The following is a 22,283-nucleotide window of genomic DNA, read 5'->3' as shown; positions in this document are numbered from 1 at the left end:
GAGGTACCCCTTTGTGACACTTGGTAAAAACAATGCATTGTGATGATCCGGTAGTCCAAGCTAATTAGGACAAGGTGCGGGCACTATTAGTACACTATGCATGAGGCTTGCAACTTATAAGATATAATTTACATGATGCATATGCTTTATTACTACCGTTGACAAAATTGTTTCATGTTTTCAAAATCAAAGCTCTAGCACAAATATAGCAATCGATGCTTTTCCTCTATGGAGGACCATTCTTTTACTTTCAATGTTGAGTCAGTTCACCTATTTCTCTCCACCTCAAGAAGCAAACACTTGTGTGAACTGTGCATTGATTCCTACATATTTGCTTATTGCACTTATTATATTACTCTATGTTGACAATATCCATGAGATATACATGTTACAAGTTGAAAGCAACCGCTGAAACTTAATCTTCTTTTGTGTTGCTTCAATACCTTTACTTTGAATTATTGCTTTATGAGTTAACTCTTATGCGAGACTTATTGATGCTTGTCTTGAAGTGCTATTCATGAAAAGTCTTTGCTATATGATTCACTTGTTTACTCATGTCATATACATTGTTTTGATCGCTGCATTCACTACATATGCTTTACAAATAGTATGATCAAGATTATGATGGCATGTCACTCCGTAAATTATACGTGTTATCGTTTTACCTACTCGGGACGAGCAGAACTAAGCTTGGGGATGCTGATACGTCTCCGACGTATCGATAATTTCTTATGTTCCATGCCACATTATTGATGTTATCTACATGTTTTATGCACACTTTAGGTCATAGTCGTGCAGTTTCTCGGAACTAACCTATTAACAAGATGCCGAAGTGCCGATTCTTGTTTCTGCTGTTTTTGGTTTCAGAAATCCTAGTAAGGAAATATTCTCGGAATTGGACGAAATCAAAGCCCAGGGGCCTATTTTCTCACGAAGCTTCCAGAAGTCCGAAAGGAGAGACGAAGAGGGGCCACGGAGGGGCCACACTATAGGGCGGCGCGGCCCCCCCTTGGCCGCGCGGCCCTGTGGTGTGGGGCCCCCGTGCCGCCTCTTGACCTGCCCTTCCGCCTACAAATAGCCTCCGTGACGAAACCCCCAGTACCGAGAGCCACGATACGGAAAACCTTCCAGAGACGCCGCCGCCGCCGATCCCATCTCGGGGGATCCAGGAGATCGCCTCCGGCACCCTGCCGGAGAGGGGAATCATCTCCCGGAGGACTCTACGCCGCCATGGTCGCCTCCGGTGTGATGTGTGAGTAGTCTACCCCTGGACTATGGGTCCATAGCAGTAGCTAGATGGTTGTATTCTCCCCATTGTGCTATCATTGTCGGATCTTGTGAGCTGCCTAACATGATCAAGATCATCTATCTGTAATTCTATATGTTGCGTTTGTTGGGATCCGATGAATAGAGAATACTTGTTATGTTGATTATCAAAGTTATATCTATGTGTTGTTTATGATCTTGCATGCTCTCCGTTACTAGTAGATGCTCTGGCCAAGTAGATGCTTGTAACTCCAAGAGGGAGTACTTATGCTCGATAGTGGGTTCATGCCTGCATTGCCACCTGGGACAGTGACAGAAAGTTCTAAGATTGTGTTGTGCTGTTGCCACTAGGGATAAAACATTAGTGCTATGTTCAAGGATGTAGTCACTAGTTACATTACGCACCATACTTAATGCAATTGTCTGTTGTTAGCAACTTAATACTGGAGGGGGTTCGGATGATAACCTGAAGGTGGACTTTTTAGGCATAGATGCAGTTGGATGACGGTCTATGTACTTTGTCGTAATGCCCAATTAAATCTCACTATACTCATCATGATATGTATGTGCATGGTCATGCTCTCTTTATTTGTCAATTGCCTAACTGTAATTTGTTCACCCAACATGCTGTTCGTCTTATGGGAGAGACACCTCTAGTGAACTGTGGACCCCGGTCCAATTCTCTTTACTGAAATACAATCTACTGCAATACTGTTCTACTGTTTTCTGCAAACAATCATCTTCCACACAATACGGTTAACTCTTTGTTACAGCAAGCCGGTGAGATTGACAACCTCACTGTTTCGTTGGGGCAAAGTACTTTGGTTGTGTTGTGCAGGTTCCACGTTGGCGCCGGAATCCCTGGTGTTGCGCCGCACTACATCCCGCCGCCATCAACCTTCAACGTGCTTCTTGGCTCCTCCTGGTTCGATAAACCTTGGTTTCTTTCTGAGGGAAAACTTGCTGCTGTGCGCATCATACCTTCCTCTTGGGGTTGCCCAACGAACGTGTGAAATACACGCCAACAGTAGCAGGTGGAGCAATAGGTGTGCATAAGAAATCATTATTATTTGTGGTTGTGAAGTCACACAACTTAGTATTTTCAGGAGTACCCATTTTAGCAACAGTAAATAAAGCAAACTAGATAAAGTAAATGCATGTAACTAATTTTTTTGTGTTTTTGATATAGCGAACAAGATAGCAAATAAAGTAAAACTAGCAACTAATTTTTTTGTGTTTTGTTTTAGTGCAGCAAACAAAGTACTAAATAAAATAAAGCAAGACAAAAACAAAGTAAAGAGATTGGAGGTGGAGACTCCCCTTGCATCGTGTCTTGATCTCCCCGGCAACGGCGCCAGAAATTTAGCTTGACACGCGTACAGCACGCGACCGTTGGGAACCCCCAAGTGGAAGGTGTGATGCGTACAGCAGTAAGTTTCCCTCAGTTAGAAACCAAGGTTTATCGAACCAGTAGGAGTCAAGAAGCACGTTGAAGGTTGATGGCGGCGAAGTGTAGTGCGGCGCAACACCAGGGATTCCGGCGCCAACGTGGAACCTGCACAACACAACCAAATTACTTTGCCCCAACGTGACAGTGAGGTTGTCAATCTCACCGGCTTGCTGTAACAAAGGATTAGATGTATAGTGTGGATGATGATTGTTTGCAGAAAACAGTAGAACAAATATTGCAGTAGATTGTATTCGATTAAAAGAATGGACCGGGGTCCACAGTTCACTAGAGGCGTCTCTCCGATAAGAATAAGCATGTTGGGTGAACAAATTACAGTTGGGCAATTGACAAATAAAGAGGGCATGACCATCCACATACATGATATGATGAGTATAGTGAGATTTAATTGGGCATTACGACAAAGTACATAGACCGCTATCCAGCATGCATCTATGCCTAAAAAGTCCACCTTCAGGTTATCATCCGAACCCCTTCCAGTATTAAGTTACAAACAACAGACAATTGCATTAAGTATGGTGCGTAATGTAATCAACAACTACATCCTTAGACATAGCATCGATGTTTTATCCCTAGTGGCAACAGCACATCCACAACCTTAGAACTTTCTCACATCGTCCTGCATTTAATGGAGGCATGAACCCACTATCGAGCATAAATACTCCCTCCTGGAGTTAAAAGTAAAAACTTGGCCAGAGCCTCTACTAGTAACGGAGAGCATGCAAGATCATAAACAACACATAGATAATAGATTGATAATCAACATAGCATAGTATTCTCTATTCATCGGATCCCAACAAACACAACATATAGCATTACAGATAGATGATCTTGATCATGTTAGGCAGCTCACAAGATCCAACAATGAAGCACAATTAGGAGAAGACGACCATCTAGCTACTGCTATGGACCCATAGTCCAGGGGTGAACTACTCACTCATCACTCCGGAGGCGACCATGGCGATGAAGAGTCCTCCGGGAGATGATTCCCCTCTCCGGCAGGGTGCCGGAGGCGATCTCCTGAATCCCCCGAGATGGGATTGGCGGCGGCGGCGTCTCTGGAAGGTTTTCCGTATCGTGGCTCTCGGTACTGGAACTATTATCGACGAAGGCTTCTTATAGTCGGAGAGGTAGGTCAAGGGGCGACGCGAGGGGCCCACACACTAGGGCCGCGCGGCCAGGGGGTGGGCCGCGCCGCCCTGGCGTGTCGCCACCTCGTCGCCCCACTTCGTTTCTCCCCCGGTGTTCTGGAAGCTTCGTGGAAAAATAAGATCCTGGGCGTTGATTTCGTCCAATTCCGAGAATATTTCCTTACTAGGATTTCTGAAACCAAAAACAGCAGAAAACAAAGAATCGGCTCTTCGGCATCTCGTTAATAGGTTAGTGCCGGAAAATGCATAAATATGACATAAAGTATGTATAAAACATGTAGGTATCATCAATAAAGTAGCATGGAACTAAGAAATTATCGATACGTTGGAGACGTATCAAGCCCCCAAGGCTACAGCCGAGTGTTTGCACTTGGCTGTAGGCTCAACTTTTGCTACTTTGGTCAACTCTGTATTTTTTCTTTCGCCTCATCCTCTTATCAGAAGTATAGACAATACTTCTGATAAGAGTAGCCCCCGAGCATATGAACAGATGCTTGAATTTGATCATAGGCTCTAAAAGTTTTTCTTTTTAACCATGCACTTTTTTAGAGCTCGAAGTTTTGTTGTCGCTATCTTTTGTTATATCACTCGAAGCTTTCTTGAATGACGTCGCTACTGAAGATTACCACGTACGCCCACCTTGGGAAGCCACGACTCCTGTCAACCCATTGGGTCGTGGGTCCGAAACTCTGCACCGTCGACACGTCGTGCAAGTGGGGCACACACGTCCTCCGGAATATCCGGCACGCGCGAAGTAACTTCCCTTAAGTAAATTTGGAGCGGTAAGATCATTTTACCCTTTGGACATGCGTAGGGTTCCGAACTCTCCCCCTTTTCACCCGACAACTGGACGCATCGTCTTCTTCCTATAAATCCACTTCTTACTCCTCATTCATCCCCTTCGTTGCGCCGCACAACTCCTCTCTCTCTCCGCCATTCTTGCTTCTCGAGCTCTTCGCGCACACGCTCTCTTTCCTCTCCTTTTTTTTCTCCACCGAACTGCCCTCCATGGCTCCGCGCACCAAGCAGTGCAAGAACCGTGCCCCAGGCACCGATGAGCTCGTGGAGAAAGCTAAGATCTGAAGAAGATGGGCCTGCTGAAGAAGGAGGCCATGAAGATGCCCAGAGACGAGAGCTCTCCTCATCCTCCCATTGGATTCCGGGTAACTTTCATCGACTTCTTTACTCGCGGCCTAGTTGTTCCTGTCCACGAATTCCTTCCTGGTTTGCTTTTTATTTACGGGATCCAGCTGCACCAGCTGATCCCAAACTCCCTTCTCCATATCTCCATCTTTATCACCCTCTCTGAGTGTTTCCTGGTTCAACCTCGTTACCGATAAGTACTCTTTATCGTACCGTGATATGATATCCCTTGTGATCCAGTCACATGCTTGCAAGCTAGTTGGATGACATTCCACTGAGAGGGCCGAGAGTATATCTATCTGTCATTTGGATGGACAAATCCCACTCTTGATCCACGTTCTTCAATCCTATATTTTCCGAACACTTAATGCCACATTTATAACAACCCATTTACGAAATAGTGTTTGGTGTCATCAAAGCATTCATCCGGTGTAGGTGATTAACATGATCTCATGGTCGAAGGATTAGGTTACTATGTATCTTAAAGCTTGAAGCACAACAAACTTAATGACTTGATCATATGCTACGCTTACTATGGGTGTATGTCCATCACATCATTCACCTAATGATATGATCTTGTTATTAATAACATCCAATGTTCATGACCAGAAAACCATGATCATCTATTAATCAAAAAGCTAGTTTAACAAGAGGCTTACTAGGGACTCCTATATGTTTACAAAACACACAAGTATTAATGTTTCCGGTTAATACAATTATAGCATGGGATGTAAACATTTATCATGAACACTAAGATATAAAAATAAACACTTTTATTATTACCTTTTGGGCATATCTTCAATAGAAGATGGGGTTCGCGCTCGCACAACCTCCCCAACCCAGGAACTTGGGGTTTCCACGGCACGAAACGAGATAGCCCGGAAAATTATTTTGGTATGGGGGTCGATGCGGTGTGTGAACCGTCCCTTCCTCCGAACCGGAAAACAACGATTATTATGCGGATGGGGTCTGCTAGAGATGCTCTAAGCCGGTAAGGGAGAGAATGTTTCGAGAAAAAAAATTGACCGCTAATTTAACCAATGAAATATACAATACATGCCATAAAATTTATATCATTGGATTCATATTTAAAAGAAATTTCCAATAATATTATTTTTATGGCATATATCTCATATGTTGTTGATAAAATTAGTATTTTTTTCTCAAAATACATATAATACCCTAATAAATTGGTATGGAGGAAGTACGAGGAGACTACACATGATCTTGGTGACCACATCAAGGCTCAGCAAATGAAGGCAACAACATTCTAATCGTCGTTAGTGGAAGTGGGGAAAGAATGGTTTGCCATTCCACCAACGAAACATTCTTTGGGTAGACATTTACACATGATATTCTAGTGCATGTGGCATCATTCTAATGACAATCGTCAAGGGACTGAACGGAAGCTGAAAGAAAGAAATGCTGTCCGGCAAAACCATCTTAAATAGCATGACATGCATAAGTGACTTGAAACCGATACACTTTGTCAGGCCAATGGATACAACAAATTGCTACCATAGGACAAATAATTTCGGTCAGGAATGGCGCTTGCTGCCTCCTTGCCATTCTGTACGGCTTGAGGAGGCTTGAGATCGCAAGTCCCTTGCCGGTCCCTTTTGAAGCCCTCCAGCAACAGGCTCGTGCCTCGAACTTGTAGTCAGACCATTCCTATTGTTCCAGTTAGTGTGACGGTCAGCTGTGTATACTCCTGTACCTTCAGTATAGATTGGCTGATTGTGATATCCATTCTGGTATGGTTCCGGTGTATGAACCAGCGGATGACTCTGATATCCATTAGGGTATGGTCCCGGTGTTTGAGGCCCGTTCATATAACCCTGCGGTTGATAATACTGGTACTGTCCTGGTGTTTGGGCCCTGTTTGTATGAGCCTGTGATCCACTCGGATACCAGTATGACCCTGCTGCTTGGTGCCCTGGGGTATACATATACCCCTGTTGATAGTTATTATGATTCTGGTAAGGTACCCCTGAATGGGCATATGCATTGTGCGCTTGTGGATAGCTCTGATTCTGGTGTAGTCCTCTTGTTTGGTGCCCCGGAGTATAGGCCGATGGGCGGTAATGATTTTGGTATTGCCCAGGCTGTCTTGGTGACTGGGAATAGTGCCCTGCAGTATTAGTACGAAACTGAGAATCATGGTTTCGGTACTGTCCTGGCGTTTGGCGCCCTGTAGTATTATCAGTGCTCACTTGAGGAGGATCATGGTTTCGGTACTGTCCTGGCATTTGGCGCCCTGTAGTATCAGTGGACACCTGAGTAGGATTATGGACTGGTCCGCTTCCTGTAAATCCTCTGGCTCCCTGGTGATTTTTTTTACCAGATATCTTAGCTCCCACCTGCCTCTTAGGTCCCGGAGTCCTTCGTGGGGTGCTTGTAAAAGGCTTAGCTATGACTGTTCCCCCAAGTTTTGAGCAAACAGCAGGTGTGCACAACATTGCTAATAAGCCGTCTCGGTCAGAATGCTCGAGGGAAGCAAACTTCAGATTAGCTTCCTTCAAGGCACTAGCAATTAGGAGGAGGCCTTGTATACCAACCGCTCTAGCGGCATTGTCAGGCCTCTCAACTGGATCTTCGACCTAAACAAGAATAACAAGCAGATGGCATGTCAGTACGCAGGCTAACAATTTCAATTATATCAGCCACAATAGCCGCAAAATGCACGAAAAATGGGTCTTACAAACAAGCTGTGGGATTTCTTCATCCGCCGATTTGGACTGTCCTGGATTTTCTCAATCTTACCCGTGTAAGTAGATATCACATCACTTGAAAGGGCATCAATAAAACAAAACTGCAAACAACATAAGATCACCAATTAAGCTTGTTCCTTCAGTTAAGAATGAGGTGAATTGCTGAAATGCCTTTTGGTACTAGACTAGAATGGCCGTGCCCTTCTGGTATCAGGTCATCCATGCCGAATTCCAGTGCATATACATGTCCAACAGAGGGTCAATTGCAGATATAGAATTTAAACGTACTTTCAATGAAAAAACTTAATATAACAACATGAACTGATCTATGAGACCATGAAATGAGCATATCTGGCAAACTGCAAAGAAAATAATTCGCTTTATTGGAAAAGTACCACCACTGAAAGATCCTATCAATTACTCCCTCAGTCCCATAACATAAGATTTTATTACAACCAATATACTCCTCTATTAGTTATAATAACATCTTATACTACGGAACGAAAGGAGTAGTCACGGTATTCAATACAGCAAAACGAAAGGTGAAGCGCCAAACTCGATTGGTTAAATTTTGAAAAACATGGTTATAATAACATCTTATACTATGGAACGAAAGGAGTAGTCACAGTATTCAATACAGCAAAACGAAAGGTGCAGTGCCAAACTCGATTGGTTAAATTTTGAAAAACATGAGCCACATCAACCCTTCTTTGTCGCATGTTTTCTCGCTTGTCTCTCATTCTTGAACTCATGAGCCCAGCTCAAACATAAACAAGGTGTTCACCCCCTATATTGAGTTTATAGCAATTGAGAGTTTAAGAAAGGTGAAGCATGGCCTAAAAGTATCAGAAAACCAAATTGTCACTACGCAGGTAAAGCGAAAAATTCCTACGGACAAAGTAGAAGCTTTTACCAAGATGTGAACTAGTACCAATGATAAACAGTAATGATTGTAAGAGAGAACGTTCACTTAGTGAAGATAGTGGGGGCAAAATCCCAGTTACCTTGTTAAAAAAGGTCGCAAGGAGATGGCAAAGAGAGCTTTCGTTTCTTTGTTCCTTGTTCTGGCTTTGAAATTTTGCTATATTTGCAGCACAAACCTCATCAAGATGTTCCTCGTCGTAAAGCGTCATGTCTACATGTGACCGAAATGAATAAATTGCCAGGCACTGATACGCTAGACAGCCATCAGAGAAAATCTAAGTTAACTAAACCTGCAAAATCCTCTGTGATATTTCCTTCGTAAATGTCCTTCAAAGGTGGTAGAATTGCCGGCTGACACGTCTTGAAATTACGCGTGGGAGATACGAAGATTAATAAAAGTGAAACCATAGATGAAAATAACAGGGAATAACTTCCAAAGTAAGAAGCGATACCTGAAAATGGAAGAGAACAAGTAAGCAAAGCGAATAAGAGTTCAGGGTTCCAGATTTTGGATCATTGATGTTTTGAGCTTTTGCCCACTCCTTGATCTGCAAGTAAACAAGAAGATGAGCCTTGGGCTTATCATAGAAACATGGCAGCAAAAAACGATAATAACTTAGTTAAGGGTTTACCAATAAAACCATATCACCAAAGCGCTCATCTAAAGTACTGACCCAGTAGAAGATTCTGGATTTAATTCGACCAGGGTAGTTATCAACGGATAAGTCGCAGGAAATACCAAAGCGGTTGCTCACATACTGAAGAACTGGGACTCTTGCCTGAGGAATGAATTCCATAGTTCTAGCAACATCTGATTAGAATAAAAGCAACACAATAAAATTAATGACGTATTTAATGGGTACAGAGTGCTAAAACGATTATATATGGACAAAAGACAAAAGGTATTGCGGTGGATTAAGTAACTGTGAGACAAGAATAAATTCTTGAACAATCCCTGATCAAACTAGAGGTTACCAAGGAACCATGCATAGCACTAAATAGTCAAGCAAAATATAGTTACAGTGATGCTCCCTCTCACATGATATTGCATTCCTTGGTGCACAGAAACATATCATGACTATTTTACTACACAAGCTATGAGTATGGCACACCGATGCTATAAACTATAATCATTTCAGGTTAATGCAATTTCCTGGATATAATACCAGGTGACGAATGGCGTATGCTCATCTAATTGTGGAACAGATAAAAAAGGTACCTCCTTTTTGCAAAGCTTTCCTTAGTTGTCTCAAGATAGTTTGCTTCTGTTTCTTGGTTCTAGGAAGGTTTGAGCCATTCATGAGCTGAACTGATAAATCCAAATCTCCTGATTTTGAGTATAGATTTGATAGAAATGATCCAAAAGGTTTGACGGCAGCACCTGTTAAGGAAATTCAGAAAAGCAGGTAAAGCAACATTGAAACTGCACCATGAAAAACTTCTCTGGCCTTCCGGTTGTCATCATACAAGACAAGACATAAATTTCTCCTGAAGTAAAGATCACTTATATTCTAGGAAGATAAATCACATATTGTCATCACAATTTTTTCCAGTGCTAGGTAGCTGCTGTGCAGTGTGATTAAGAGATAAAAAACTATAATACAGATAGATCACTAATTAAACAGTGGCAGCCTCACAGACTTGTCAATGAATTGCCATTGCCAAGACCGTCGCTAACCCAACAAGACCAAATGGTATACAGTGAGTAAAATTTCAAATTCTTATGACTTCTTATTTACTCATGTTTTCATATAACTACTATCCAAATGAAGTGCACTCGCAGTTTGATCATAGCTTCTCTCTTAGTCTTCGCAATTCTGAAACACAAACTACTCTGAGACTCTTTATGAATACAGTACACTTTATGGCCAATTATTGGGGATATATTTAACTTGCGTAAATATTGTATGGGGTAACAAACTCTGTGTTTCAGAAATCTATATATGAAATGTCCATTACACTGTTTTTCAGAAATCTATATATCAAAAGTCCATGTTACAGCATGCACAAATTAGCAGAGTGCAGATCATGTATGCAAATTTCACTGTCAATATTATCAGATTTTTTTTTACAAACAATGGAAAAGGCTCCCATGATAGCTAGAGGAGAACGTTACCACTCAACGCTGGAGCTGATTGGATGGAAACTTCCAGCTCCTGAATTGCAGATTGCCGTTTGTTTCGATCATCCTCCTCTGGTTTAATTAGAGAGAGAATGTCTTTAGTACACTTCTCCAGCACATCGTTGTCAGGGGCTTGTTCAATCATCCTGAAACACTGAAGCCAAGAAGAAATATGTCATCAAGCTAGAACAAAGAAAATAAGTTATATCATATGGGTATCGACTAGCGTTGCTAAACACAAGAAATTGAATGTAACCAGTGAGCATCCAAAATTTGTATGTAAAAGATACAAGTACAGTGATTTTTCTTTTGGTAAAAAATTCTTGGAACGGAATGTAGTAGCAATGTTATGTTTTATTTGAAGTATAACCAGCTTTTGAGCGGGGTACCCTAGATGCTCGGACAGAACCAAACATATCTTTACTGTCCTAAAAGTAGAAAACTTTATGGAGACTACTAACAATAACATGGAGTTCACATAGTGAGAAAACGGTAAATTCAACAACAGCTCTAAAGAATTTAGCATAATGGGGTTGACACCCTCCTCAGTCGACTTGGGAACCTATGCCACTGACATGTGGGTCTAGGATCCAGATGCAGGTGAGACACGTGGGGTGAAATACCCTCAAATTCAACTCGGGGTGCTACTCTGAAAAAAAACCTACGGAGTAACATAACTGAGTAATGAATGACATAATGTAACCCACAGAAAAAGTAGGCCTCCTTCCGATGCCACGAGTGGTTGCCGCCTAGGAGGCGTATTTTCTCAACGATGCGGCATATGCATCTGCCATGAGCCCATGACCATCCAACGGAAAGGTGGAACTCAAGTACAACTTCGGCAATTCACAAACATCATCAATTTGCTACTCCTACCGCGGGAATTAGAGTAACAAGCAAAGTACCAACGTATCAAACCAAACGTAACCAGAGAGCATTCTAAGTTTCTATGTGAAAGATGCTCGTAAAATGATTGCCCGGGTTTTAGTACGAAATTTCTCAGAAGAGAAAGTATCAACCATGTTTTCTTTGAAGTATAATAACCAGTTTCTTTAGTGTGCTACCCCTACATGCTGTGAGAAAACCAAACATATTTTTTCCTGTCATAAAAGCACAAAACTTTATGGAGACTAGAAACAAAAACATAGAATTTCCATAGTGAGAAAGCGGTAGATGCAATGGCAGCTCTATAGAGTTTAGCATAACAGGGATTTTCAGTATGTGCGACTACTATCTCGGCCTGCTTCTGGAGGCGCGTGTGGCCTAAGCGGAGTTGTGTGGTGGGATTTATTCTCGCATGGCAATTTTAGATGCTGTATGTGGGATTAGACTCCCGAGGAGTGTTGAAGTAGCTCGATTCCGCCGCAATGAGTACTCCTACCGCGCATGGGCTTTAGAGCAGCAAGTAAAGCACCCAATGCCTCAATGTATCAAACCTGGAGCACCATGCATCTTTTTAATCGGAAAATACGCAGGGCCCTTAGCCATGGTGAAGGAAAACCCAACATTCAGCACATCCAGTATCCCAAAATCCAGGCCTGAGTTCGTACGGTACGGGGGCTAGCCGACGCGAAGTGGCGAAGGGGATTCAATTTAATTACCTGGAGAAAACAGCAGTCGGATCTGGGTTTCTCCGGGAGGGCCAAGTCGGCGGCGGTGGCTTGTGCGTGCGGCGAAGTCGCGTCGTCGGGAGGAGCCGAGGGGAGCAGGTCGTCGGCGTGGGCCGGGGTGGAGGAGGAGGAGGAGGAGACTATTTGGCAAGCGGCCGCGCCGAGTTGGAACGGAAGCGGTGACCTGGTCTGCTTCGGAGAAGCCGAGGCAACAGAGGCAGAACGACCCCGGAAACGAAGCTATGGTTGGATCGTGGTGGGCCTGCAGTAGTTATGGTAGTGCCTTGCTGACTCGATGGCGAGTCCTTTCCAGTTGGTAAACGTACTCTCCTGCAAAAGAGCACTTTTTTTTTTTTTGAGAACAAGAGCACTTTTTTTAGGGATCTTAAATTCTCAAGAGAGAAGTCTAAATCACCCCCCTATCTTTCACGTTTGGGATGTTTAACCCCCCTAGGTTTAAAGTGGAGCACATAACCCCCTCAAGTATGGATTACCGGTTAAATTACACCCTCCAGGCGGTTTCTGAGGCTTATGGTTGTTTTGGGAGGCGGTATTGGTCGGTCCACGTGGAGGTGGTGCGTTGGCGAGGTGGTCGAGCCCGTTGGACCTGGTCTGTCCGGTCGAGCGCATTGGCACCTGGTCCGCGCTGCTCCTCCTATCTCCCAGCGCCGCGCTGCTCCTCCTCTCCCGTCGAAGCGCTGCTCTCTCCCAGCACCGCGCTGCTCCTCCTATCTCCCAGCGCCGCGCTGCTCCTCCTCTCTGCTGACTGTTCGGTTGGAGTTCTCAGCTGATTTGGAGTAGGAGGGATGTCGCGGCGGCTGTCGTTGCCGGCGGGCTCGCCGGTGACGGTCACCGTGTCGCCGCGGGGAGGGAAGGCTGCCGCTGCTGCTGGTGGCGCCAGCCCCGGGGATGGGGTGGTGCGGAGGTCATCCAGGATCACCAGCCCCATGTCCAGGCACTCGATCGGCTCCTCCACCGCCACGCTGCAGGTCTCACCGGTGCGCGCGGCGGAGCCGTGCGCGTCCGAGGGACGCCGCGCGGCGACGGGAGCGCCGAGTTCGTGCACTACACCGTGCACATCCCGCCCACGCCGGACAGGGCGACCACCACGGCGTCCGCCGCCGCGTCCACGGAGGACGCGCAGAGCTCCGCCACGTCTCCGCCACCATCTTCACCGGCGGGCTCAACTACGCCACGCGCGGCCACGTGCTCGCCGCCGCCGCCGCCGGCGGCGCCGCCGCGTCCGCGAACCTGTCGTGCAAGATGCGCGGCTGCGACATGCCGGCGTCCCTCCGCCCGCCCTGCGAGTGCGGCTTCCTGATCTGCCACGAGTGCTACGCGGACTGCGTCGCCGGCAGCGCCAACTGCCCGGGCTGCAAGGAGCCCTACTCCGCCGGGAGCGACATGGACGATTGGCATCTCCGTGCGGTTGACTTTTCTCTTTTTCCCATCTCTTAAGGATAATCTACGTGGGCAAAACCACCGTCCAAGTCAGCTAAAACAGCCATCTAGAGCCTGAGGGGGTGATTTAACCGGTAATCTATACTTGAGGGGGTTATGTGCTCCACTTTAAACCTAGGGGGGTTAAACGTCCCAAACGTGAAAGATAGGGGGGTGATCTAGACTTCTTTCAATTCTCAATGCTGGCCATAGGGCCGGCCCGGCACGGGCACGCACAGTGTTTGGTATGGCCCAATGACGCCCACAACATGTTATGCCGTGCCAGGCTGGCCCATGTGTCTTGAAGTGAAAAAAAAGAATGGTCAGGCTCGAGCCTGGCCCAGGGGCCTAAATTCGAGCTATTTTGGCCCTTTTTGGAAGAATTAGAAACAATTTATAGAAAATAGAAAGGAAAGTCAAAAAGAATTGTTACTTAATTTCTATGTGTAAACTGAGGCCCGGTCAATCTCACTTTTTAGCAAGATTCCGATGAAGGTTAAAGATGTCTTTTTCACTTTTGAAAAGGAAAGAAAACAGGTAATATGGTGAGTGGAGTAGATTTTGAGAGGGTTTTTGGATAGCAGATGGGCCTCTCAAAGAGAAGTTTTCTAGGTTGTAAAATTGCTCATATGTGGGGGGAAATTGAAGGCTTTATGTGTTGGTGTTAGACTGGCAAAAGTAGAGGATAGCCTTACCTGAACACTAACTAAGTTTGGTGTTTTCGCTATTAAGTCGATGTACTTGGCCTCCAAGTCAAGTGCTACACACAAGATTATGGCTTGTGAGGATTTCAATAAAGCTAAATTTGGTGATTGTGATGAGACGGTGGATCACCTTTTGTTTCAATTAAATGTAGCTAAATAGTTGTGAGATGTTGTCAAATGTGTTTTTTTATCAAGTTCTGTTAGAAAATTTCTAGGAAAACATGATGGATCTGAAAATTTCCTACTAGTTGTAGGAGTGGCTGCCTTGGTGTGTAAAATATGGAAGCATATGGATGCAGTTTTTTGTAATATAATGTATCTAAATGATCCTTCCGGTGTTTCATGTAAGATTATGCACTAGGTTATTGCTCATTGGTCTTGCTTGCAACTGACAAACGTGTGACAGCCTCGAGTTAGCGCATCATAACTGATATCCATGGTGGTGTTTGAGCTCTTCAAGGCACATTAGGGTTGACTACCAACGAGAAGAAGTGTTGAAGTTGGATAGTTTGCAATGGGTGTGAAGTGAGGCAATGAAAGTGAAGCTGGAGAAAAACTTGAGGTTGATGCTTCTGCAGGTGTCGACAAAAAGACTTTGAATAACTTGGATGTCTCTGTTAGCTAGTTTTTTTTGGTAGAGGTTGTGTGGCATTGCATCTTCATTCTTAGTTATTGGTTTTGTTTATATAAATGAATTTGGAAGTTGTGGCTCCTCAATTTAAATATGTATAATGAAAAAAAGAAACCATGAAACATAAAAGGTAGTAAAGAGACCAGGAAAACCACATAGAGAAGTACAAGGAAAATAACATGAAAGAGAAAAGGTAAAGAGAAAACCTACAAAAGAAAAATCGGAAAAAAATAAGTGCCTACCTAAGCAAAGAAACCATCGGAAACCACGCGAAAAACAACTCGAAAAACTAAAGCCACATAGAGAAAATTAAAGGAAACAAAAGAAAATATAGCAAAAAGAAAAATCTGGACAATGAGCCTATCGGGTTGCGTGAGGCTCTGGTAGGAGTCGCAAAAGTCGACAAAAATGTCATTCTCCTGGCTCAGTTGTGTTCATGCTTTTCATCGGGCTACAAATCTTCTGCAACAATTAATTTTCTTCACCTGATTTGAAGAGAGGGTGGTGTAAGATACTTCCTCTGAATCAAGAATAAATGTCATGGTTTCAATTATTTGAACAAAATCACGACACTTAAAGACTTACTATGGATCGGAGGGGGTAGCATTTTCAGTGTGAGGAATCTAAGATTGTATGTGCTTTGAAGTCTAAATTGTAGCAGCATGCACTAGTGGCCCATCAGACTAGAGCAAGTTTCCCACATTGTTGGCATGCCAAGTATTGATGCCATCGGGCATAGCATCAACGAAAGGGTAAATTCACGGATAATAACCTGACGAACTATTAAACTAGATATAAATCTAGTTAAAACTGAAATTTATAGGGTAAAAGACAAAGTTTAAGTAGCGGCATAGCTTAGAGGGACTTGAGAAGTAGAATTCGAGGACATGCGCAGATGGGTGAATCAAATTCCACGTTATTATGGTTTATGATAAACATATATAATCCAAATAAAAAAGAAACTGAACAAATGGTTCGATGATGTTGCTAGAAACAAATAACACACCGCAAGAATTTCAAAGATTCGTATACTACGAACGGAGCATTTCATAATAGTTGTGCTAAAAGTGAACTTATATACCATATTAAACTATGTCACAATCACGATGCCGTTGTTGATCCTATTTTTTGAGGATGCCAACTTGAAGCATATGCATCCCATTCAAGGGCGGAGCTTGGGCACAGTTCATGGACGGAACAAACAACAACCTTGAACTGATATATATCATGGAGAAAGTTGTGCCTTGACCTTGTTTTGTTTTGTTTCAACTAAGCTCCTCTATTACTCGCGTCAACCAAGTTTGCACATAGAACCTGCAAGAAGAAAAATTACAATTCCACCGTTTGAAAAACTTTGCCTCGCTGAAATCTTGTCCACCCACGCCCTCCGTAACATCTGTCTTACCTAGATTTAGGAGAGCAACTTCGCATACTAGGAAGCTTTTCAAGCCTATGAGCCGTACCGTCGCAAGCAATACAACATGGTCTTCATGGCACGTTGGTCGAGGATATTCTCTATGGTCACCAGATCCCGATGTCGATGTTGTCAGCTTCATCCGACGCCGAGCTGCCAGCTAGCACCCACCGGCGCAAAGGAAAAGAGAGTGAGCAGCACCCACAAAAGCAGCAAGATTCTTGTTGAAGCAAATTAAGATGGTGGACTAGGTGAACTCTTATCTTTCCAAGACAGAGCGACACAGAAGAAAGATTATCCGATGTGTTTTTTGGCTGTTGCTTCTTCCCTCTAACGTTGACGAGTACAATCTCCGACTCTGGGACTGGAAATTGTTAATAAACTCGAAGTCAACCCCAAAAGAGAGAGTACGATCTGGTGCCTGGATCAACAGATCTTACTAAAAAAACAAATCGCCCAAAAACGAGTGTCGTTGCCTAATCGACGGTACCTCGGAGGAGGGATCCTCACGAGGGGGAGAAGAAGTAGGGATCATAGGGCGGAGTGCACACGGGACGGTGGTACGCGAGTTACCCAGCTTCGGAACACCTGCACGATGACAGGGCCTACTGCTGCTTGTCTGGAATTATCTGGGCGCTTTCGCGTTATTACAATGAGTTGTTGTCCTGTCTCTAGGGCTCCCGGGATCCGGCTTATATAGGCGCACGGATCTAGGGTTTACATGGAGAGTCCTAGCCGGAATACAAGTAGCCTAACTACGGTACAATGTCTTGCCGTGTACGTCAAGGATCCGCCTTCCTTCTAGGCCGTGCTGGATCCGGATACTTCATGGGCCTCCACGGATCCGGCTTCCTCCGTAGGTCGGTTAGGATCCGGCTCCTCGTTCCTGGGCTGGACTTTATCCTTCATGATCTACAGCAACTGGGCCGCCCGATGGGCCACATGCCTCATCACCAACTATGGCCCACCCGGGCTTGCCGGATCTAGGCCATGCCGTTGATATACCCATAAAGTATACCCACAACAGTAGCCCCCGAAGTTCTCCGAGATTCATCATTCCTCCGACTTTATTCAGCTCGGAAACGAAGAGAATCTTGAAGAGCTTCAAAACTTCTTACTTAATTCCGGATTCATTCATTCGGAAATCCTTCATCTTCGGTTTAGGTATGGCAACGGAGATTCCGCTTTTCCAGCGCACAACCTCCTTATTTCCCGCGCTAAATTTTCGCAGATGCAAATCTTTAGCCGGAACTTTCGGGAATGCATGGTTAAGTCACCTCCACGTCGTTTTACCGCACTTGACCTAAAACACGTGTCGTCCATCCAACGGTGCGACCGTTCCGTTTCCACCGTCGGATCCGATTCCCGAATCTCCGCGCGCGGCCTATAAATACCCCGCGGCTCGGTAATTTTTCATTCTTTCACCTCTTCTCACCACCTCGTCTTCCTCCTCGCGCCGCGCCGCCCGACAGATCTCGACTCCGGCGAACTTCGCCACGGTGAACTCCGCGCGCCGCCAGTCCAAGCCTCCCCTCGCGCCAAGAATCCTTCGGTTGAACGGGAAATCTTCCCCGCCGCCGATTCGTGGTCACGCGAGGTGGTTTCCTTCAAGTCCGGCGACCTCGTCTTCACCGGAGCTCCGTCGAGCCACCGCGCCATTAGCGGTAAGTGCGCCGGCCTCGTAGAAGATAGACTTAGTGTAGATCCGGGTACTTACATAATTTGTATGGGCGCAGCTGGAAGCATGCCACTTGATTCATCACACTGTACTGGTAGCTCTCCGAGTAGCCCGGATCCCAATCCATTAGAACCAATATGCCCGGATCCCATATCATTCCTGCCACCATATGTTTCCGACATTAGACTAGCTCAACCGTTTTCCGCATCTTCCAGCACCGCTCCAGGCCGGATCCCCTCCCTCAAAGAACTCGAAGAAGAACTCGAGGGACAAGCTAGGATGGCTGCCAAAGTTCAGGAAGCGGAAAATAAGAGGGCGTCCAAGGCCCGGATCCGGGAAGGAGAGCGGGGTCAGTGGTGGCCCTGCGCAACCACTGATGTGGAGCTTAGAGAGCTCCAGAACGAGGGTATGATCTCCACCCAGTGGAGCTTCACACGTGATTCCGACGTCCCCAAGCCCGAAGCCGGGGAAATCGTTATGACCAAGGCTTGGGTGGAGCGCGGACTGTCACTCCCTTGCTCGGAGTTCTTTCTCTCCGTCCTCAACACATACGGGCTTCAGCCCCACAACATCTGCCCAAACTCATACCTCCTTCTCTCCAACTTCGTAACTCTTTGCGAAGGGCACCTTGGGATCCGACCAGATGTCAAGTTATGGCAGTTCTTTTTCCGGGTGAAGAAAGAAACCAAGGACAAAGCAATGGTGAACTGCGGGAGTATGACGTTCATGCTCCGCCCTAGCCGTATGTATCCTCCCCACGACTCGCATGAATCCGTCCGGTACTGGAACGCCGGATGGTTCTATGAGAAGAACGCTTCAGTTCCGGACATCCATGAAGGCTTACCCCAGTTCATCAACGAGCCTCCGGAAGAGCTCGCAAGCTGGAGCTTCGTTCCTTCGCTCGCCCAAACCCCTATCCTGGAGAAGGCAGCGCGGAGAATCTCCTGGCTAGTCCATGACGGACTGACCGGAGCCCAGCTCACCCTTAGCTGGTTTTCCCGGAGAATCCAGCCCCTACGCTACAACGCACGCTTGATGTGCGCTTATACCGGGGCGGACGATCTCCTCCGGGTTACCCGCCACGATCTTCCGGCCGACTCCCTGAAGAGAAGGTTCAAGACTTTGGTGAAGATTCCTAGGGGCCAACAGGTCCCGGAACTGATCAAGGACATTTACACAAACGACCAGTGTCCTCCGGTAAGCTCTGTTCTTTTCGTTGCTTCAAACTTCACAAGTTTTGGATGTTTAACTCTAACTTTTATTCATATTCCTTCCAGCTCAACACTTTAGCGGAGGAAAACTTCCGCACCATTCTTCGTGTCCCTGTCAGCGGCGACGCGGCGGAGGAGGTTCCGAAAGACGACGAGGAGGAAGAGGATCAGGCACCCCGTAAGGCGGCCCCTCGACCTTCGAAGCGTCCCCGCGCCAAAGCTTCCGGCTCTGAAGCCGGAGCTAGCGGCGAGGCCTCCGCCAAGAAGCCCAAGACCGTAAAGCCACCTCCGCTAGACTCGAGGAAAGCGGAGCGTGCACGCCTGAGGATGCTTTCAACAGCTGGCCAGCGCTCGCGCCCCATCATCCCCGGCGCCCCGTAAGTTTCCGAATATGGTGCACCTCTATCTTGGCGAAATTATTTCTTATTTGATTTCTTTCACTTGTTTGCAGGAATCCGAGTACCACTGCCACGCGGACCATCGGCCAAGAGCCCATCACCAAATATATGAAAAAGTCTCCGGCAGTTGGTCCCACTACTCCAGCTCCGCCAAGTACCTCCCACCCTACTCCTCGGCCGTCTCCCCCTCAGGCTGATCCATCTCCCCCTCCTGCCACAAACACTCCACCGGAAATAATTCCGGTTAGCAGCGAGAAGGTGGGCGGAGAAGATCCTAAGGCCAAAGGCCCTGCCCAAGAAGACGCAGAAGAACAAGGCCAAGGAGAGGCTGAAGTTACTTCTTCTGAGAAAGCCGGAGACGGTGCTGGCGACATCGTCGTTTTTCCGAAGAACTTTGGAGATCCGGCTGACACCACTTCCACCCCCAAGGCATATGCTACCAAGTTTTTCAACAAGTTAACCGAGGCGGAGAAATGGGAGCTTGAACAAGACTTGCTCAACGCCATGCTGAACAATGCCTGGGGGAAGCCTTACTCCGGGACATCGGAAATCCAGGACTTCAAGAAGAATGTCGGCCAGTTCTTCGACAAGCTCATCTGCAAGCAAAAGGTACTCCCCAGTAGCCCCCAAGCATGTAGGCGGAAACTCAAAAAATAGTTAGCGCTTAGATGCTTAGAGAAAGATTACTTCCAGGAAAGTTTTTAAATTGGATCAGTAGCCCCCAAGCATTATGGCGGAAAGGTTCCGGCAATAACGCTTTGGAGAAAACCACTGTTACAGGCGGAATTTTTACTCCTGCTCTGTCTATGTCCTACAGGAACAACAGGCGCTGCATTATGAGATGCACAAGAACATCGCCCTTCAGCGCAGCGTGATACGTCTCTGACGTATCGATAATTTCTTATGTTCCATGCCACATTATTGATGTTATCTACATGTTTTATGCACACTTTATGTCATATTCGTGCATTTTCTGGAACTAACCTATTAACAAGATGCCGAAGTGCCGATTCTTTGTTTCTTCTGTTTTTTTTTTCAGAAATACTAGTAAGGATATATTCTCGGAATTGGACGAAATCAAAGCCCGGGGGCCTATTTTCTCACGAAGCTTCCAAGTCCGAAGGAGAGACGAAGAGGGGCCACGGAGGGGCCACACCCTAGGGCGGCGCGGCCCCCCCCTTGGCCGCGCGGCCCTGTGGTGTGGGGCCCCGTGCCGCCTCTTGACCTGCCCTTCCGCCTATAAAAGTCTCCGTGACGAAACCCCCGCACCGAGAGCCACGATACGGAAAACCTTCCGCAGACGCCGCCAACGCCGATCCCATCTCTGGGATCCAGAGATCACCTCCGGCACCCTGCCGGAGAGGGGAATCATCTCCCGGAGGACTCTACGCCACCATGGTCGCCTCCGGTGTGATGTGTGAGTAGTCTACCCCTGGACTATGGGTCCATAGCAGTAGCTAGATTGTTGTCTTCTCCCCATTGTGCTATCATTGTCGGATCTTGTGAGCTGCCTAACATGATCAAGATCATCTATCTGTAATTCTATATGTTGCGTTTGTTGGGATCCGATGAATAGAGAATACTTGTTATGTTGATTATCAAAGTTATGCTATGTGTTGTTTATGATCTTGCATGCTCTCCGTTACTAGTAGATACTCTGGCCAAGTTTTTGCTATTAACTCCAAGAGGGAGTACTTATGCTCGATAGTGGGTTCATGCCTGGATTGACACCGGGACAAAGTGATGAAAGTTCTAAGGTTGTGTTGTGCTGTTGCCACTAGGGATAAAACATTAGTGCTATGTTCAAGGATGTAGTCACTAGTTACATTACGCACCATACTTAATGCAATTGTCTGTTGTTAGCAACTTAATACTGGAAGGGGTTCGGATGATAACCTGAAGGTGGACTTTTTAGGCATAGATGCAGTTGGATGACGGTCTATGTACTTTGTCGTAATGCCCAATTAAATCTCACTATACTCATCATGATATGTATGTGCATGGTCATGCTCTCTTTATTTGTCAATTGCCCAACTGTAATTTGTTCACCCAACATGCTTTGTTCGTCTTATGGGAGAGACACCTCTAGTGAACCGTGGACCCCGGTCCAATTCTCTTTACTGAAATACAATCTACTGCAATACTTGTTCTACTGTTTTCTGCAAACAATCATCTTCCACACAATACGGTTAACTCTTTGTTACAGCAAGCCGGTGAGATTGACAACCTCACTGTTTCGTTGGGGCAAAGTACTTTGGTTGTGTTGTGCAGGTTCCACGTTGGCGCCGGAATCACTGGTGTTGCGCCGCACTACATCTCGCCGCCATCAACCTTCAACGTGCTTCTTGACTCCTACTGGTCCGATTAAACCTTGGTTTCTTACTGAGGGAAACTTGCCGCTGTGCGCATCAC

The 22,283-nt window shown here is 45.9% G+C and overlaps 1 protein-coding gene across 1 annotated transcript; it reads right to left on the bottom strand.

The window, feature by feature from the left end:
* Positions 1-6,282: 6,282 nt before the first annotated feature.
* On the bottom strand, positions 6,283-12,619 carry LOC127344473 (protein HESO1). Its single transcript, XM_051370765.2, has 9 exons — positions 12,387-12,619; positions 10,780-10,939; positions 9,883-10,044; positions 9,296-9,474; positions 9,116-9,211; positions 8,954-9,023; positions 8,744-8,874; positions 7,730-7,840; positions 6,283-7,628 (listed from the first exon to the last, which is right to left on the bottom strand). Exons 2-9 carry the CDS (start codon positions 10,928-10,930, stop codon positions 6,567-6,569), a joined length of 1,962 nt encoding a protein of 653 aa, XP_051226725.1. The 5' UTR covers positions 10,931-10,939; positions 12,387-12,619; the 3' UTR covers positions 6,283-6,566.
* Positions 12,620-22,283: the final 9,664 nt, after the last annotated feature.

The sequence above is a fragment of the Lolium perenne genome, chromosome 3 (genome assembly GCF_019359855.2).
Source record: "Lolium perenne isolate Kyuss_39 chromosome 3, Kyuss_2.0, whole genome shotgun sequence".
Lineage (NCBI taxonomy): Eukaryota > Viridiplantae > Streptophyta > Magnoliopsida > Poales > Poaceae > Lolium > Lolium perenne.
Note: the sequence above shows the minus strand (reverse complement) of the source record. Positions and strands in the feature narration are given on the sequence as shown.

Excerpts from the sequence above, each read along its gene's own strand:
- LOC127344473 (XM_051370765.2), bottom strand. The coding sequence starts at position 10,930 with ATGATTGAACAAGCCCCTGACAACGATGTGCTGGAGAAGTGTACTAAA. Across the intron at positions 10,045-10,779 it reads ATCAGCTCCAGCGTTGAGTG|GTGCTGCCGTCAAACCTTTT; the intron begins GTAACGTTCTCC and ends TTTCCTTAACAG. Across the intron at positions 9,212-9,295 it reads TTGGTGATATGGTTTTATTG|ATCAAGGAGTGGGCAAAAGC; the intron begins GTAAACCCTTAA and ends GTTTACTTGCAG.